Source organism: Epinephelus lanceolatus, chromosome 4 (assembly GCF_041903045.1).
Source record: "Epinephelus lanceolatus isolate andai-2023 chromosome 4, ASM4190304v1, whole genome shotgun sequence".
Classification (NCBI taxonomy): Eukaryota; Metazoa; Chordata; class Actinopteri; order Perciformes; family Serranidae; genus Epinephelus; species Epinephelus lanceolatus.
This window is the reverse complement of record NC_135737.1, coordinates 18,486,441-18,507,215: the sequence shown is the minus strand read 5'-3', so window position 1 is coordinate 18,507,215 and position 20,775 is coordinate 18,486,441. Positions and strand designations below refer to the sequence as shown.

Genomic DNA, 20,775 nt, shown 5'->3' with positions numbered 1-20,775 from the left:
GCAACGAAAGACCAAGGTCTCCTTTTCAGCGATGTGCCAGTGCACTGTGTTTTAAATGTTGTAGCAGCAAACCAAGCTCACAAAGTGTTGCACAAAAAGCTTACAGTGAATAAGTCCTGTCACATGGAATGACCATCCAGCAATCTATTAAATAGTGTGTGCAGCACACTCTAAGAGCTTTCATTGGATTAAATCAGTTTGTATTCTCAAGTTTAAAGTTTATTTGATTAAAAAGAAGGAGAGTCTATTATTCAGCAGTGCAATTGAAAACAGCCTCAGCCTTGTAACGTTGAAAGGAGAAAGCAGAGTTTCTGTGCAAGTCCTTGGCAAAGACTTTGCATCTGCAAAGCTCTGCCCATCACACGTGTTAAAGTGCTCCTGTGTGAAAAACATGAACACGCTTCCATAGAAGTTAGGCTTTAAAAATATATATCTGAGTCTTTATCCCTGTGTATGGACGTGTATCTGTGTGAGAGTGTGAGTATGTGTGTGTGTGAAAGGCAGAAAAGGATAGTTTTGCATATTTCTGCCCCACTTCATACGACCAGAGACAAAAGCTGGCCTTGGCAAAGCTGCTTCTTTTTTTTCCTTCAGTGTGGTTTTCAAGCAGAAGGCAGAGCGTGGGTTTGGAAAATATTCTTTTTTTTGTGGACAAGATTTGAAGGACATGCAAAGGGACACGTCTAGTTTGGGCTCACAGTCAGAGAAAACATTCCTGAATTTATCTTTTTACAGTATGTGCGCTTTGATTCGGTTGGATAGGAAAATGTGATCATATAAAAGAGGATCTCTTACCTCTCTCACCAAGAACCAACTGAGGATAATGCAATGTGATCCAATACAACACCACTGCCACGCAGCTACAAGACAAACATTAGTTCACTTGAGGCTTTCTGTTTTTATTTGCATGACATTATACTGCATAATCCAGTCCCAGATACTAGCCTTTAATTAACGAGAGTCAGACAAGGTTTTGGGGTGTCTCCCACTGTGTTCGTTAACACACATCATTAATCAAGGGGGGGGGGGGGGGGGGGTTCCATTAGGCGGGTCACTCAGGATCATGCTAAACAATTAAGCTTTGATTAAGAGATTGTTCATCAAGCCATCCCACTAGTAGCCAGTAGCATGTGAAAAACCCACCGGAGCGGGATGCCATGCACCTAATGCTCAGTACTCAGAAACACTGGTACACCGTTAGATGAAAACATCTAGTGGCAATGTGCGGTGCCAACACACACACACACACACACACACACACACACACACACACAAACTATCAAGTTGGCAAAGTAAAATCATGCATACATTAGTTTCTTTTCAACAGCTTTTCGGAAACATCACAATCCATGACAGTCAATTACTGTTTATTTCTGCCAGCAGAGTTTTCTTTTCTCTTGAATAAAATCTCTCAGCTTTCATGAACATCCCTGCTCTCAGGTTGTATGAATAGTCCTTTTTGAAAAGACTGCAAGGTTAAATGTATCGCCTCCCTCCCACTCCTCATCCATCTCTTTATCTATCCAGAATAATGTAAACATCTCATGAAATGACTTAAACTCAATCCACTTGCAAAGTAACAAACTAAAAAATCAGACAGACTAGCAATCACTTGTACAAAGTTTTCACTAGATTAACTGCCAATTAGCAGCACTTGTCAACAGACAAAGAGGTTGAGTATTCAGCACTTGGATATGCAAGTTATAAGAAGCATAAAACAAGTAACAGGGCGTCAAAGAGGCCAAATCATCCATGCCTGAGCTGCAGGTGCAAAAATTATTTGAGTGCTTAATAAATCAAACACCCTTAAAGATCATGATAACAGACTGATAATTAGATGCATCAATCAAAGGCTGATATTAAGCTATAGCGTGAGCAACACTTCAGCAGAGCAGCAGCAGTTCAGTCCTCCACTTGTGTCTCCAGCAAGTGGCAACCTTCGGGGTTGGAAAATGAAGCCAATGTGAAAGTGTCAAAAACTGCAGTTCTTTGAACAGCCACTTGGGGCTGGCTCCAGAAGCCAATCAATGCCCGTGTTAAAATGCCTAACTTTACATGTACACAAAGTGAGCAAAACACAGAAGCAGCAGAAGAACCTAATGAAAAGGAACAACCACTATCACAGGGCAGGGCCCAGTATAATAAGATGTGTGATATGTATTGTCTTTCATTGTGTAAAAGACACTGAATCAGTCTCTATGAGTGGGAATGTGTGTGATTTATACCATGATTTGTATTACGATAACGAAAAGTACGTGTTTGACCAAGTTAAGTTTGATAAATATTGAACTTTTAATGAATTTGTAAAGAAATGTTTAGAGTGAATGTTATGTTAATTAGAAATTTGACTGAGAGCAAATGTAACATGAACTAAAGACCTTTGTGTGTGTAATGGATAAATAGGGAAATGAAAGGATCGGTGGAAAGAACCAAGACTGCTGAGCCGGTGCAGATGGCTGGTGGAAATGGGAAGTACCTGAGTTGATAAAGATATTTTGATTAACAGATCAGCAAAGCTCAGCAAAACATGGGTTCATGACCAGGGGTGCTTGGGGGTATGACCTAAAGTACTGAAATTCCAGGAAAGAACACAAAGTTTCAGTCACTGGGCACTTGATTATCATAGCAAAGGTGATCATGCACTCTGTGACTCTCCTCGTGCTAGCCTCGTGCTTTCCTGTGATCTAATGTAGGGATATTTAAGGGCATTAAAATAGGATATTTGCTGAAGGATGTCCATGTAAGGTTTTAGAGAAGTGCAGATTCCCTGATCAATCGCTGGGGGACACTTTGTCACTCTAAACAACAACGGGAGCTGAGCTGAGTTTTTCTATCAAAGAACAGCCTGGTACAGCCATCCCTCACTCCTCCACAGCACCATCCTCTCATCCCAATATGGTCACTTCCAGCTCCAAAAAACCAAGATGGTAACAGTCGCAATGTTGAACTTGAGGTTTCAAAATGGGAGTCCACAAACTAATGGGTGACATCATGGTAGCTACGTCCATTAGTCGACCATTGGTCTACACATGATGCCTTCAGGAAGCGTAGCTCCAACAGGAGTTGTGAGTCATCTGCATTTTGGCAGCGCAAAGAGCCCAACACACAAACACTGTAATTATAATTATAGAGTAAAAATAAGAATAAAAGCTTCTCGTTGTGTTTATGTGCATATAGAGCAATTTGAGCATTGTGCAGGATGTAGAATGCACAGCATCTGTATCAAAGCTGAATATTTAGTTAAGATAAGATTAGAGTTTAGACAATTATTTGATTAACTGAATATAAAAAAATTCCTTTTACTTATTGATTTAAAAAAAAATTGCAGGTTGCAGTTTCTCCTATGTGACAAATCACTTATTTTATCTGGTTTATACCCCCATAAAAATGAAATATATTTGGGTTTTAGGCTGTTGGCTGGACATTCAAGACATCATCTATGGGCTGTGGCTCTAATAGAGCAAAGGATTAATCTATGAATCTAAGTAATTGTCTGATTAATTAAAATAATAATAATGATAATAATAATTGTTGGCTGAAGGCCTAATAAAGTCAGACACTGTCCAGGCCTGACATATGTACCACTCTCAACATTAAGCGGTAACATGGTCAATATCATCCTCCCCACACTGTCATTAAAGATTCATCACAGTGGTGATAGTACTCTTATTAAAGAGGAACTGCATGCTACCACCCAGACTAGTCTGTTTTGTGACACAAAGCTCAATATATGGAAAGTGTTGGTCAATAATGCCATGTTTTCATCCAAACAGGTGGAAAATTATGTGGCTTCTGGAGTCATTTATCAAATGTGGAGCTATGATGGAAATATATAGAGAGATAAAGGCTGAGACAGACAGAGAGAGAGAGGGAGAGCGATGAAATGCTAATTTTTGCTGCTGTCCCCAGCAGCTGGTCTAGCTGTTTGACATGTGTGATGAATGGTGTTGCATTGCTACGACTGCCCTCTCACCTCCACTCATTGTCACCAGTCCAGAGACAAAGGGGAGGAGAAGCAGAAGGGAAAAAAACCTGCAGCACGGGCAGTAGATGCTTCCTTTCATCAAGGCACACACACACAGATATATGCAAGCACATTCACAGCAGCTCCCTTCTCCCAGCGCAAACACGCTGTTACAGACATCAAAGCACACACACACGCACTCACTCACATGCTGATAACTTGTATTTTACTGCGGTGTGTATTTGCTGAGCAAAGCTTATTTCCTTCTGCCTGGCTAACCAGTTTTCACTCTCTCCACAGACCATCTCCACCAACTGTCTGATGCAACAATTACACAGCCGTATGAAAGCACAGGCTTTTGGGAGTACGCAGAGAAACAGGTACATCACTGCAAACTGCATATTTGCTGCACATTCTGGCAGAGGTGAGGAATGAGGAAGAGGTGGAAGAGTGCACACTGGTAAACAGTTGGAAATAAAAGATGGGAGCAGAGAGGGAAAGTTGCTTTGTTGGCAAGGAACGGAGCAGTCATTACTCGTCCTGCCCCCCAGGCAAAGGCAGAGGAAGAGCTGTGAAATGGGAGCAGTTCCTGCCTAGTCTACACTGATGGGTTTGTTTAAAGGGTCAGGATAGTTTGGGGAACATTTCCCATAAATATGAATGCAAAAAGCTCCCAACCATCCAATGCTAGGAAAATGAGCTATTCACACATTATTGTTTGACTCTCTGCTTGGGGTTGTTTCAAATGTTATGCATTAGAGATCCAGTGTGTAGGACTCAGAGGGATATACTGGCAGAAACAGTATATAATGTAATAAGTATGTTTGCTTTAGTGTATAATCACCTAAAAATAAGAATCGCTGCATTCTTGTTACCTTAAAGCAGATTTATACTTGTGCGTCAGCTTTATGCAGACCCTACACCGAATCCTACACATGTGGCCTACACCATTGCAAGCAGTTATACTTGCAGAGCGGTGTGTCTGTGTCACGCTGCAGCTACACCTCCAAAACACTGGTCGGCGGTGGGGGTTCTGTGAAGTGCTGTAAAGTTTAGTTGATTCAAAACACACCCAAAACACACATTAAACATGACTTAATAGCGACAATTTCAAACACAAGTACACAAATTGGCGTCACTATAACTCGCAGCATTCACAGACAAACACTTGTCTTTATCTGGACACATTTTCCTCACAAATACAACATGCTTATGTTTTTAGCACAGGTCTATGGCATTTTATATCGTAGAAATTATCCTAGCAGCTAGCAGAGATCTCCTCTACTCATATGAAGCCAGGGACAACAGCAACATTTAACGAAGGCAACCTTAGAAAATTTGGCTACATAACTAACTACTACATAACTACTTAACTATGTGAATGATTCATAATAGTTATAATTGTTTCTAACTCTTTAAAACAAGGAAAGTATAACTGACAGTGATGCAAAGGAAGGAACGAAAAGATCATCACTGGAAGCAGCATAACCTTGTATCCAAATAATGAAATCCCACTGAAATTAAACCTGACGCTAAAGTAAACAAGTGTAAATAGGCCGGTTTGCACAGCTGAACAGGAGGCTATTTTTGAAATTCAGACATGAGCTCAGTAACGAAAAAACTGTGCAGCCTCTGGCTACAAAGCATGCTTTCCTACTGCACCATCACTTCAAATGTTCTTATAGATAAACAAGGCCATAAATGACTCTTTTATGTTCCCCAAATATCCCGAAATGCCACCCTTAGTTCAAAAATAAGGACAGAGATCAGGGAGAAATTGGCTGAGGGTTTTTGCATAAACATGTTTTTCAGATGGAGGAGAGTCAAAAATACCACCGCTAAAGATGGGAGCCATAACACAGAAAAGTAAAATGAGTAATTGCTGCCATTTATAAAAAAATGAGAATGTTGAAACTGCACTTAAGTGGTCAACTATAAATATGTCATTATTCATTAATGCCAACAGACTGTCTCATTTGATAGACTAAAGACGTAACCTTTAAATCATGATTAGTCTTCACAGAGAGAAATGAAACGTGATGCCACCACAAAAGAAATCACTTATCACAAGTTTCACAGGCCCAAAAAATGATCGTTGAAAAATCATCGTTGGGTCAGTGCCCAAAACACAAAAGCAGGACATGAAAAAACACATTTACAGAATAATGAGTCTGAAATAAAACACACTGCAAATTTCCTTGAGATATGTAAATAAGACCAAACCTATGGTTGGTTTCACACATATGCCTACCCATCATTTCACCCTGCTCCATCTGTATATGGACTGACCCCACGGGAATTGGGGACAGTTGACTTTGACACTAACAGACACAGCACCGTCTGCAACATTCACTCTATGTAACCATTTGTCTGTCTCCATCCTACATTCATAACCAGCTAATGTTTGTATGTGAAGCCCATGTGGGTAGTAAATGGGGTGAAAAATGGGGCCTTTATTGGATTGTCCATGGGTTCCATATTGGCCCCATGCCAATTGCACACATGGGTGGGTTTGCCCAAAGAGCCCCACAGGTCATGCTGGGGCTACCTGGGTACAAAGTGGGTATGGGTCCAAGATGGGCATCTTATCTGGGGCCAACTTGAGCAAAACCACCAACGTAGGCAAATGTCATGGGGCCAATATAGTCCCATATACGGGCCCATTTTTCAGCCCATTTACTACACACATGAGCCTCACATACAGCTGATGGCTGGGATACAGGGACCCACAGCAGGAACAAAGCACATCTCAAGACAAAAAATGCCCTTCCCATTTATACACTTTCACAGATATGCATGCAAAACACATTCATAACATGTATGAGTGTATTTTCAGCATTTAGGAATAACAAAATGTGCTTGAAACACAAAAATCACTTTTTACATCAAAATTCCACAACATTTCCATGACAAGACACTTGTTGAAAAAGTGATGGTTCAGCAGCGTTTCACAACACATGGAAAACCAGCTGGCAGCATGAACATGAGCTACACTGAGAAATTAGGTCTTGCAAGAAGTTAGAAATGATCTGCTCCCCTTGCAAACCATGAATCATTACCTGCATATCTCTCTTTCTCTCTCTTTCTCTCTCTCTCTCTCTCTCTCTCTGTCTCATTGTGTCATGCGGATTACTGTTAATTTATTATGCTGATCTGTTCTGTACGACATCTATTGCATGTCTGTCTGTCCGTCCTGGAAGAGGGATCCCTCCTCAGTTGCTCTTCCTGAGGTTTCTATCGTTTTTTTCCCCGTTAAAGGGTTTTTTTTGGGGAGTTTTTCCTTATCCGCTGTGAGGGTCATAAGGACAGAGGGATGTCATATGCTTGCCCTGTGAGGCAAATTGTGATTTGTGATATTGGGCTTTATAAATAAAATTGAATTGATTGATTGAATAGGCAACACAGATTTGGTATATGCAGGCAACATTTCACTCACTACCTGCCAAACTATGTCAAAACGCAAAGTAGGAGCATGAAAACAAACTGCAGCCCTGTGAGTCACTTCAGCATTTTCATCAGCCATCTGTAGCTGTCACCGCACAAACACTCTCTGACAAGCGCAATAATCACTGAGCCATTGCCCCTCTCATTAAAACCTGTTAAGCCCAAAAGTCCCCCAATCGGGGGGACGAATATAGTGATGTTGCACATCAAATTAAACAGCAGAACCTGGGCTACACGGCTGTAAAAACCCCTTTTCATGCCCCAAACACAGCTCAAACAACAACTAAATAAACAACAACAAATCCAACTCCATACAGCACCGATATCTCGACCCACTCGGTATATTTTGGGCTCTAACTCGACCACATGTTATGCAAAACACGCCGTTAATCTCAAATGAAAGCTGAGACTCCGCTGTTTCCACACATACGCGCAAAATCACTCTACCACAAAGCATCAGAGAGCTAGAGGCCAAAGAACAATAACAACAGAAATCTTTTCACCAAAATATATTTGTAATATTTCTCTTACCTTGTTGTTTTTGCCGTGAAAAGCACATTCTGCCATTAAATCACGCTTCGTTCCCGTTTACCGGATGTTGTCCGTCATTCAAATGAATCCGGGCGGAAAAACTTGCTGGCTGGAGGTTCCAGGGGAAACATAACAATGACCACTCATAGCAGTCGACATCGACCCACAACACGTTGTGCTGACTCTGATTGGCTTACAGTGCTGTCAATCTCGTTTTGGTGGGTATAGCGTCATTCTATTGGCTCTAACAAATCAAACGAGGTGTCAATCACTCAAATCGACCAAGCCTTCGCGGAGATACAGGCCTCCAAAGCTCAGAATAAAAACTCAGGTTCAAATGTAGTAGGTGTGTATTGTTCAGTTTGGAGTGGGAAATACATGAAAAAAACGAAACGGACAGTTGTATGTGTATATCCTAAACATCATTAAAGATTTACAGAAACAAAAAATGAAAGATATAGGACTGTACATGACAAAAATCATATGCAAACATGGAGCAATTTCGGAGAGCTCACCTGAATTTTCTGTACTAAAACCTCTATAATATTGTTCTGCTTCACTTTATCAGAATCAACCTTTGCAGAGTTAATGTTCACATATTGTACTATGATGTAATAGAGGTTAAGAGCTGCAGCTGCATCATTCCAAAGGGATACTCATCCTGCAAATGCTTATTTTTTGTTTTTAGACGAACCTCAAAATGTTTCATTTGTGCTGTGTGCCATCTTCATTTACTCTTCACATATAACACATATACTGATATTTACACATCTTAACAAATCTCACAAGTGTTATGGGTATAATTATGGGTATGCAATTTTTGAGCAGAGGCCTATAAAATAGGCTTAGCTTTGAAAAGGTTAAAGCAGCCAGTGACAAACACACAGTAACATAGTGAGCTGTCTTACCTTGTTCCAGGTGTGATAAAACACTCACCCTCAGGGCATTTTCTGAATTACTGCAGGATTTAAATTACACGACTTTAAAATGATTTTATATATAAACACAATGTTAGTTATGGATAATTATATTATCATATTATTGACTATACCTGTTAGATGCCCTCTTAGGTAGATGGGTTAACTATGATCACATTAATTGTTTTCAGAAACAATGTTGTACCTGTTCTAGCAATGTCAGTACATTTAAAATGATTATTTCAGCAAAGTATCATATTCATAAATCCAAATTTAGCCAGTGTAAACGGCAAACGGTAAATTTTAAAAATAAGAATGCTGCAAAAAACATTTATTTGTGCTCCTTGTCATATAAAGATTTCCCCTCGCTCTGATGTTGTCTTTTTTCCTGTATACAGACCTCTTTGTCTGAATGTGTTTTTTTTCTATTGTCAATCCAGATTTGATTTTAATACCACAAACCAAGTGGATGGGGCTGCTGCACAGATCTCTGACACAAAGGCACCTTGCCACGAGGCCCATTAGATAGCACAATGTTACATGCAGACTGCCTACTGGTGCTGGCCTTCATCACTTCACATGAAGTGGCAGCACTCATTATGCAATGAACTGGTATTTTGTTCTCCCGCGTTTATGGCCAGTAAGAACACAACCTTGTGAGAAAGCCTCTGCAGCTAAAACACGCTTCAGGCTCATGCTGTAAAGCTTCCATCACCAGGTCCATATCTCACACACAGCTGGCTTTCAATATTATTATAGTAATATTGTATGTATTTGTAATGTATCCATTGATTTCTTAAGCTTTTTCGGACAGTTTATAGTTAGGAGGCAGACAGGAAATAGTAGTGGCAGAGAAGGGCATTAGCATGTGACAAAGATCATTTTTATAATTGTAATTTTTTAGAATAAGTTTACTTTTTATTTTTCAAGCCATATCACCCACATGGAAATTGGCAGTTGAGATGTAGCGTCCAAGTATCCCTCTTTGTACACATTGAACACATGAAATCACTGGTGGTACCACAGGGTCGGCCATAGTATGGTGCCCCTGGAGCAGTTTGGGGGGTTTGGTGCCTTGCTCACGGGCACCTCAGCAGTGCCCAGGAGACAAACTGGTAGTCCACACTCCATACTTGGGCTGTATGGAGACTTCTTTTTAAAGTATATTTTTTGGCTTTATTAGATAGGACAGTCTAAGCGTGAAGGGGGAGAGAGAGAGGACGACATGCAGCAAAGGGCCCCAGGCTGGAATCAAACCGGTGGCTGCTGTGCAAAGACATTGCCTTCATACATGGAACGCCTGCTCTACCCACTGATCCAGAGGGCGCCCAGTCCATGTGGAGACTTGAACCAGCGACCCTCCGGTTCCCAGAGATCTCCAACTACAATCAAACAATACACACTGCAGTTATATGGTTTACACTTTAACCATCAAACCACTAGGGCCCTCTGGTGAAAAGTAATTCTATGGTCAACATTAAGAAACAAAGTAAAGGTCACAACAACATCCTGCCATGCTCCCCATACAGGCCATTGAGGGTGTCCCTCAATGACTTCAGCATTTCCTAAATAAAACTTGCACCAGCAGAGTCCAAACCACAGACTGAAGCAACCTCTGACCCGCCACCAGTGAGCTCCAGGGAAAGGCTATTTTTCCTTTCACGTTGGGTAGAAAACACTGATGCCAGTTCACTGCTCCACAGACAGCTCAGTAATGCAGCGATGGCCATATTTGTCAGGATAGGTGGTGTGTTCTGTTCAGTGAAATCAGTCCCTGTTTGGAGTATGGACAGACTGATTCAACAAGGAATATGAACAATGTCTGATGGAGAAATATAGAAGATAACGACCACACTATTTTTCTACTGTTAATTCATATTTGCACATAATGCTGCTACAGAAGCTGGTCCTAGTTTTACATCTCCAGTTTTGCATCATTTCTTTCACAAGTTATTTCTCTGAGCTCCATGTCAGAGAGCTTGAAAGCAAGCTGCCTGTCTCTGTGATTTAGGAGATTTGGATTTGTGTTTGAAGCTGCTCCTCCAGAAGGATCAAGGTAGGGATTGGTTTGACATAAAAAGCACAGCTGAGTCAGGAGCTCTTCTACAAACACACACACACACACACACACACACACACACACACACACACACACACATCACAAAATAACTATGCATGTTGTTGCTGAGTCAAACACTATCAAGAAACAGGCAAACTTGCCATTTGTTCATGTTGCTGCTGCAGTATGAGGAAGTAACGTACGAAAACAGAAATATTACAGCTAATACACAAGAAATTACATTTTGCTGTGTAATTTCCTGTATTTTCGTCCTTTTTTCAACACCCAATTTGGACTTGTCAGCCCCGCTGTGCAGCATCTTTGCACCAAAAACGAGCAGGAATTTCAGGCAATTTCATTTTTCAAAAATATTTTATTTGATATTGATCCAGGTACAAGGAAAAAAAGAACATGGATTTATCTTACAGGACATGGGAATGAGACTGTAAAAGTTTATTTTCTTGATCCACTCTCTTCTTAGACAAGGACATGCAAGTGAATACAGAAGGTGGTTTACAGAAAATAAAGCAGAATGTACTGTACGGTAGAAATGGCATTGGATCGGGGTGTCACCTCACCCCATACTGTACAGAAAGACTTCACCCAACAACTTTCTCTTTTTGTCATTTTTTATCCTCTTTTATAGAAAAAAGGCAACACACAGATAGGCTACAAAGAATCAACAATATTGAGAAAATGAACAAAAGAGAGGGAAAGCCAAAGTACTTTCATCCTTCCAAAAAGACGTTTTCTCTATTGTCTTGACAAGCAAATTGTGAGCGTTTTTGCTCCTTGTGTTCAAAAAAGGTTTTAAGTTTCTTTCGTTTTGACATGAGAGGAGCAGTGCGGTGAACATGCAGGACGAAGAGTGACTCAGACGACTACTGACCCGGCACTCCACCGTGCTGTGAGCACAGTGTGCCTATCATCTCCTTATGGCCTCGCTGCTCGGCTCTGACAGCAAACTTTACAAGGAACAGAAAACACATTTTATATTCCACGAATTTTTATGCATATTTCACAATATACTTTTATTATCATTTTAATAAATACAAAACGACACTGTGATTTAAAAGAAAACAATGAGTATTAAAGAGACACTAAAACGCATTAGACATTAGAAATATCAATCTTAATTTGGTATGTTCTTTTACTGACATCTTGTCTTAAGGTGGATGAACCAGCACATTATACTCAGAATCAAAATCCACAGCAGAAAAGAAAAGAGGGGACGACAGAATCGGACATGAGAGGGATATTTTTGTCAATGAAAATGGAATGGCATAATCAAGTGGAGATGCGTATGGATATATACACATATATACACATACATAAACACCACCAGAATGTAAAATAACCTGAGATACTCTTTGCACCTCATTTCCAGAACACTGGCCACTGGGTGGATGATATAAAATGACAATGGCATGACGACAACAGTACAACAGCATCTGACGGCCTTTAGTTTCCACCCCCCTTTTTATCAACATTAGCAGTACAAAAAAAGACAAAACAAACAGTCATTGAACCACAAAAATCCTGAACATTAATATTGAAAACATTGTTGTAAGCAGCGTTTTGGAGTCCATAAAAGGCATACAAAGAAACAAGCTTTTCATTTAAAAAAAGGACAACCAATGAAACATCGTCTGAAGAGACAAAAAAAAAAAAAAAAAAATCGAGATTCAGAGGCTGAGAAGTCAAAAGCGGCAGATGATAAGTGTGTGTTTTGTGGCGGTCAGGCAGATAGAAAGTGTTCTGCTCCACACTGTGGCTGTAGACATGGAGGCAGTGGGACCTGCTTGTTAATATACAAGGCTTTTTTTCCCATTATCACTTCAAACAGTGACTCAAAGCTACGTTGTAAATCGTGCACACACCATTTCTTCTCAAAGTCATTGACACAAGACTGTGCTGATCGTAGTTTATTGGCAACCGAGGCACCAACCTTTAGAGCAACAGCTGCTTTAATAGCTTACCTAATTTAAACAGCACTTAGCCGGACTGAGCGGGTCAGCGTGTTGTTTTCTCGGATGATACTGCACCACAAATAATATCACAAACATAAAACAGTAAGTGCTGTAAAAAGCAAATATTAAAATGATGGAACCAAAGACATAAAATTCAAAGCATAAAAGATGTAAACAAATTATGTTGCTCCACTGATATTTTAGGCAGGCTTGGGAGTATAATTGCTACTAATCACGCACAATACTCCTCGGTGATGTCTGCGTACCTGTTAAGGCTATAGAAGGATCATAAATCTGCCTCTGTAAGTGCTATGACTGAACTACAGCATGCGGGCAGATCCACTGACTCCTCCTCCCTTTTGGCTGTTTTATGGCTAGTGTGCTATTATACTGAATGAGGAGCGTAAACTCAGTGTAGGAAAAATTATTTAGGCAGTAAATCATATAAACAAAACTTGAAAAAAGCCTGTTTCTAAAAACAGAGCAGCGCCTGGAGTCACCCCAAGCATTGACCCCAATGTTTCTGATAACAAACTATTGTTTTAGGACAGTTAATTAGGAATTAAATAATCAACTCGGTCACCTACAGTAATACAGTATCCTCTGTGTACAATTCTCCCAGCCTCATGTCTGCCCTTCAGACCCTCGGGACCCTTGTGTGTCTGCCACCCAATTAGTCTCAACTATGGAAACGGGTGCCTTATTTGTTGCTGTCTGCGAGCAAAGCCGTACTCTTTAATATCTCTCTGTACATTAGTATATAATTTTCTTCTCTTTACTTTACAGTACAGAAACTCCTCTTCACATATTCTTCCGGTTCTTCATGTCAGCAGGAGCTATGTTTTTGTGCTTATCACCAAAAATTGCAGTGCAAAAACAATAATTAATAATAATAATGAGAATAATTAATGGTAACTATTAACAAACAATGGATTATAAAACAATTATTTTATGGCACAATAGCCACTCAATTCACATATAATACAAATAACCAGATAAAACCAACTGTTCCTGTATATGGAAATAAAAAGCTCAAACTGAATTCGGCTTGCATAGCAATGCAACAACAAGTTAAAGAATATATTTACAGGAAACAAAATTCCCTTTTCCCCAAGGGCAGTTACCAGAAAATTTGTTCTCGTATAGATGTTTTCTTTTTTTTTTTTTCACTTGCCTTTTTCTAACAAAAAGAAAATTACAGTAAGGTAGGAGGTGGAAAATATTTTCTTGAGGACGAAAACATAGTGAGATGTACAGTATGTCTGTGTCTATACATCACATTTACAGTTCTGTGACACTGCTTCTCTCTGTGGTGCCCTCAGCTGCACTCCTTCCCTCTGAGGACACACAGATAAGGACAAAGTTCGCTGCCCCAACAAGGGGGGCGTCATTCTTTCGAGGACAGACCGGGTTTTCTCCAGTTCACATCCCAGGCAGATCACTCTGTGAGAAGGAAACAAAAGGGAAAATGCGGTTTTATTTTGAGGAAAGAAAAAAAAGGGGGTACTTACTCAGCTTAGCATACTGTAAAACTTTTAACAGTAGCCCAGGCAATTATTTTCTTAAATCACTGAACTCAACAGGCTTATATTTGGGACGGGGAGCTATATTTCTAATTCCTCTTACATAAAGCTGTTAAAGCTCAGCAAAGATGGGAAATACAATCACACTGCTCATTTCAACCAGTTTGAATATTACTTGTATAAAAATTAGGCTTCGGATAGCATATCAATTGTTTATTTCATGGCACTCAAGACTTAAGGCAACACAACTTTATCCTGTTAAAACAATATTCGTAACTTGGATACATTGTTTATGAAAAACACTTTTGATTGGTGGACCCTTACGGACTAAAGGAATAGGAGTAACTTCCTGGGTAATTGAGTATTGGACACATATTCTGACTTTATGACAGCTTCAGAGGTAACATAGGGAGTCACCACTTGTTTTTTCATCATACTGGTAGATCTGAATGACTTAGTCTTCTCTGGTGCTGATGGTTTTGGTAAAATGAACTGAACTGAGCTAACGATGTGTAGCATCTCCATATTGACAAAAGTGTAAATATTTATATTTGTATGTGTGATTTGAGACAGGCCTTTATTTGTCAAAATGTGTAGCTACACCAGGCTACTAAAAGGGACTGGATGTTTAATTGGAATTAGGCTTTTAATTAAACTTTTATGGTAAATCAGAATAAACTCTGCTGGCTAATTTTGCTGACACATAGAATGTATTTACCTCCAGTTCACATTAGCTGTCTAAACACTGAACAACAGTACAGGGAGAATATTTACAGGAAGGACACACAGCTAATTAAAGATACTGTATTGATCTAATCAGATATTAGCTGGCAGCTAAAAGAATGGAAAACAACTGGCCTGGGTGTCTTTGAAGTTAAAGGGTGCCTCCATAATTTTTTTTTTTTTGTGTGTTTTTATTTTGTAGCTTTGCACGAGTGCTCCTGATGTATTCAAATCCGAAAATTTAAATTTGGGTCAAAATGTATGAATGTTTTAGCCTCAAAATGCTATTTTCTCTAGCTCTTCTAAAAACATTTACCCACATGACGTGAGATAGGTTTGTGCATTATGTCTTTGCTGCACATAAACCCACGTACTGCTGTGGACGCCACCTTGGTTGTGTTCTGAAAGTCACAATTTTTTCAATTACTGTTTCTGTTAATAGAGTGTCCTGGCTTTGAAGGGAGCATAGATAATGGCTTCAGCTAACCAACGAAAATGGCTGTCTGATAGCAAGGTAATGCGGTAAAATTATCTAAACATAGCACACACTTAACTGATGTTGATATTGTTTTGGTTGTATTTTGTGTAAGAGGATAATTCATGTTTTGCTGGTGCTCCTGTCCACAGCCACCAGACTCCTTTGACAGAAACAGTCATTTTATTTTGCAGAATACAAGAAGTTACTAGTTTGTGTTATTGTGTGACCTTTGGAACTGAACATGGCGACCATTACTGGAGGTAATAAACTGACTGTGGATCTATAAATGGGGATTGAAATCAGCACTGTAACCTACATCTGTGCTTTTCAATAACAGTTCAGTGGGAGTTTCAGTTTGAAAAACACAGAAAACAACTCAGATGGACCTGCCCTTTAAATATATATGCCTATCAACATCTCTAAAGCTCATTATTTAACATGCTGTATGTTGTTAAATTCATACGCAAACAGAAATGTAAAAAAGACAAGTTGCTGACCTCCCAGAGCTCAGAAAGGTTGAACTATACAAGAGGACTTTTTCACTACACATGCAGTGCTGTATATCATAAAACACTGCTGTAAAATACAAAGTTACTCACATAACTCTCCGGAGTAATGTCCCTGTCCGTTGGTCCCCAGGAATTCAGCATGCTCTGTGGCGGTCCACTGTTGTGGCTGTCGTGGACCCTCGTTCTTGCGTGGCCCCGTCGAGCCCTTGGAGGAGGCTGTGCCAGAGGAGCTATGGCCACCAGGGGAGGGGAAGGATGGTTTGTTGTATGGCAGGCACCCGTCCTCTGAAAACACAAAGGGATCAAAAGGCATTCTTCAAGTTTGAAAAGTAGACACAACACGTGACTTTTATTGTTGCAGTGAAACACATCTAACATCTGATGCATGGAGACAAAGAGCACTTTGCAAACCCCCCTTCCTCCTGACATCTGCAGAGTGGCAGTGCCAACAGGCTATGCCAGGGCATGCCACAGAGAGGACTCTCAGCCTTGCAGCTACCAGCCTTATGAGGGGGTAAATACAATAACAGAGGGACCACTGGCTGCTGTGGCACCCCCTGCTGCAGGGCAGCATAACATTGACCCTCAGCAGTCTTCGTCGTTGCGTGAAATCTCATCAAACTGCTCCCCACTGCTCCGCTAATGACTGTAATAGAGTCTGCCCCGACCTCAGTGGATTCTACTGTGAATCAGTCAGCACTCTGACACATAGGGGAATTCACCTATGGGGTTTTTTGTAAAGATGCTGATTGCGGCACCTGTCTTTGTCTCACAGTCTCAGATTAACTGTCTGAGAAAGTTCTGGCACAAAGAGGGCAGGACGCACAGCATGGAGATCTCTAATGGTCACAAGCACACATGCATGCGGGCACATACGCATGAGCACTGACACACACACACAGATGGGGTGTAGAGTGGCTGTTTTTTGTGTGAGAAAAGAAAGCCGAAGCGATTAGAGTGCATTTCAGTTGCTGGGGCCTCCTGCCTTTCTTGGAGCGGAGCAGGATGATATTGGCAACAGTTACAGGGGCATTGGGGAGGCTGAGGGGGGCATTCTGGAAACCAGAGCAAGTGGCAGACAGTGCAATCTGTTCATGGGAGCCCAGTCTTAGCACAGCATGGAAGCTAACTTCAACACAAGAACTCAGAGAAAAAAATCTCTCATTGTCAAGTTACAGCAGCAGCGAAACTCCTGTGTCCTTGATGCTTTTTTTGCTATGAAGACATTCATTTACAATCTCTTGTAAAGACCCGTTTGTAACAAGTACATCAGTCAAGATCAGGTAAATGTCCACTTATTCAGAATGTGAATTCAAGATGTTTTATTTCCTTAGTGATGAATCATTTCAAGTTAGCAAAATAATTTCATGGATTTTGTTTGATGGAAAGTAGTGCAGACTTGGTGTATAGTACAATTTTGTTAGCCCTTCACTTTTAGAAATAATTAGGGTAAGTGCTTACGTAAAGCCTAAAGTGTACTACCATAAAAAGATACATGGCTCCCTTGAACTTTTAGTAACCGTGCTCGCAGCATGGTAGCGATGGTCTGTCCATGCATCTGTCAGTTTAACACTTGGTACAGATTAAATTGTTTCAGTCGGATGGAGTGCCAAAGAATTAATCTTAATAAGTTTGGTAATCCCCTGACTTTTCATCCTTCAACACAAGCAGGTCAAAAGTTCCAGCTGCCCGTTATAGAATAAGAAGGACTCCTTATGGTGGGGTCTTGAGTCTCTAGCATGTTACCCTCAAAGGCTTAAATCCCTTCCCTTTATCAGCAATATAAACCAGTTAGTTCTCTAAATAATAATGTAATTTATAACACACTCCTGGTCTGGAGGGATCTGAGAAAATATCTAAAAATCCCCTGTGTTATTTCTGCTTGGACACTCCTGGCATTAAACCCTGATCAACCGGTGCAGCTCAGGAGTATTAGTCTGTTGGAGTGGGCGTTCAAGGGCCTATCAGATCCTGCTGGGCTGTTGATCTCAGATTCTGTAAAATCTTTTGAGCAAATCAGAACTGATTTTGACATTCCGCAAAAGGACTTTTCCAAATATCTCCAAATTCATCACTTTATATAATCGCTTTTAACAAGATCTGTGTAAAACTGTCAGCGTTGGAAAATGCCACGGTCTCGGCCACATCTCTCGAGGGAATAATCTGAAAGATTTATACTCCACTGCAGTATTTTGACTCCTCAGCTTGTGAATTCCTGAAGCCATTGTGAGAACACAATCTGGGGGTTACATTTAGTCCTGCAGAGTGGACCAATCTTTCTGAAATGCAATTCAATTTCTGTACATGAATAAAATTTTAAATGTTTCCATTAAACTTATTTTACACCTCCACCTCACCTCCAGAGAATGTTCCCCAACAGCTCAAACCTCTGTTATAAATGTAAAACACACAAGGGTACATTTATCGACTTGTTCTGTCCATGTGATTGCATCTAGACAATCTGGAAAAAGGTTAATTCTGTGAATTAGGAAGTTAACGGTAAACGGTTTACACTGTCTTCATTTTACCTGTTAAACCATAATCAGGAAAATCTTTTTGATAAGGACACCAAATCTCTATTAATAGTCCTTCTATTTTTGGCTGAAAAATGCATCTTGCTGTGGTGGTCTGCTTTGCAGGTCCCCTTGGTTAGTATGTGGGTATCACAGATCACGGCTCTTGTCCCTCTGGAGAAAATAACTTATGATCTCAATCATAGATCACACAAATTTTGGAGACTTTGATAAAGCATGCTCAACATTAAAAAGATTGCAACTGCAAGCACGTTAACTTACACGCTTATGTTAGAATGTTAATGAGCATGAGGAGTGTAACAGGTACAGTTTTCACAGGGCTGCTGGCATGGCTTAAGACTTCAGTCTTGTTTCAGCTGTACCTGTTTTGTGTCCCCTGCGTCCATCATCAGCTCGGTCCATGGAGCCCAGCCTGTCCTGAGCCTGGCGATGATGTTCCAGAGAAGTGCGTGCCTGTCTGTCAATGGAGCTCTTCATGTCCTCTGGCCCAGACAGGGGTCCTGACATAGGCGGGCGCTCCAGAGATGAAGCCTTCCTATCTGTAGGGGGTACCATGCTGCTTACACTGCGGGCCCCCTGGATACGGCCCTGCTGCCCCTGACAGGGAGGAGGCTCAGGGGGAGGAGGTAGGTCTGTGTCAAAGGGGAAACCCACAGAATGAATACAACAAAGCCATAAATTACTCATAAGATGTTGCTCACTAATATAAAACTGAAGACTCTAATCATGTTGGGACACATTCCCTCCGATATTATATTACATATTAATATAACTCCTTCTAGCTTATAAAACAACAGATGGAACTTTCTACATAAACTATTTAAAATGTGTATTCAGTTGCTGCCTCACCGTCTGCACCAGCATCTCTCCGGTGGGGTGCTGTGCCCTGGCTTCGGGGTTTGCGTGTGGGCCTGGTGGCCCTCTGGTGGCCCAAGCTGTGTGTGCCGACTGTGCTGCCATCTGTTGAGAATGGACTGCTGGGCCGGGGCCTGTGGGACAAGCCTTTACCTGCAAGATGGATACAGGACCACAAGCCAGCTGGTTAATAAAGACATTAAGCAGCTAATGCCTGGACAGTGGAGCTGAGGCTGTCATCGAGAAAGGTAGAGGTTATCAATCAAGAGTCAAAAACCTATTAGAAGGCCAAGGTAAAGGTTGTCATTAGAGGAGAAAGCATTCTGGTAGAAGCCTGTAAAAGGCTGCAAGTATAACATATCACCCTGTTATTACTCATTTAACCCGAGAAAGTCAGAGTGCAAAGCCAGATGAGTCATAGAGGAACTGAGTCAAAGTTGACGACAGGGAGATAGCCGCAGTCTGGCCATGGAGAACAGGTGCCATGCACAACCTGGACACAGTGTCCACAAGCAGCAGAGAGGAAATCCAACATTAAGCCAACATTATGGGGGAAACATCAGCCAATGGATGACAGGAGGAAGAATCAGAGCAGAAAGGAACAAATCATCTGCCACTGGTAGAAGTTCCAGTCTGGCAGTGTGTAGCTGGTCTCCACACACCAACCTCTCTTGCTGAGGCTAGTGCCTTCAAGGCGATAGCCTGCCTTGTCTGCAGCGGCCACCAGGGCCTGGGCAAAGCTGCAGTGGGTAAAGATGGAGCCATCAGACGAACTGCCCAAACTGGACCTATGGCTTGAGAAATTACGGTCATCCTCCGAGGCTGAGCCCCACCCATTCACCATGGACCCTGCGGAACACCACAGGTTTCAGAAAATGTGTGTGTGAGTATGTTCAACTGTGTGTGTGTGTGTAAATTAATATTTTTTTTCCTATATCGTAACACTCAAATTCAACCGCATCATGTTCATACTTTACAGCTCAGTGGCCATAACCTTTATAGAGATCTGATCTGACATTTTGAACACCTGTGCTGTGATTTCACATTTAGATGGATAAATGTATTGAGTGATCTTAATAATAAAAAAAGGTAATATTAACCTCCTACACTCAAATGATTTCATATTTGCTGCAGGGCATTTCTGTTCTTGCAGGTGAGTGCTTTTGTATAGTCATTCTGTTCTGGCCTGTCCTCTTTCATCTACTACAAACACATGCAGAACATATATTCACGCACACACTCACATACACCTACACACCTACACCTAC

General features: G+C 41.0%; 1 protein-coding gene across 20 annotated transcripts in view; it reads right to left on the bottom strand.

Moving 5' to 3' along the window:
* Nucleotides 1–11,268: 11,268 nt before the first annotated feature.
* robo2 (roundabout, axon guidance receptor, homolog 2 (Drosophila)) overlaps nt 11,269–20,775 on the bottom strand; it is a 303,484-nt gene continuing 293,977 nt past the window's right edge. For 7 of the 20 annotated variants that reach the window (XM_078166973.1, XM_078166972.1, XM_078166977.1 and 4 more), the window contains 4 exons: nt 20,174–20,356; nt 19,502–19,660; nt 19,015–19,284; nt 16,201–16,403 (listed from right to left, as the gene is read on the bottom strand). In XM_078166973.1, the coding sequence (XP_078023099.1) occupies nt 16,201–16,403; nt 19,015–19,284; nt 19,502–19,660; nt 20,174–20,356 (815 nt within the window). Of the gene's footprint in view, nt 14,329–16,200; nt 16,404–19,014; nt 19,285–19,501; nt 19,661–20,173; nt 20,357–20,775 lie in introns of those variants that run through there. The other 13 variants (XM_078166979.1, XM_078166982.1, XM_078166980.1 and 10 more) reach the window with 3 other exon arrangements.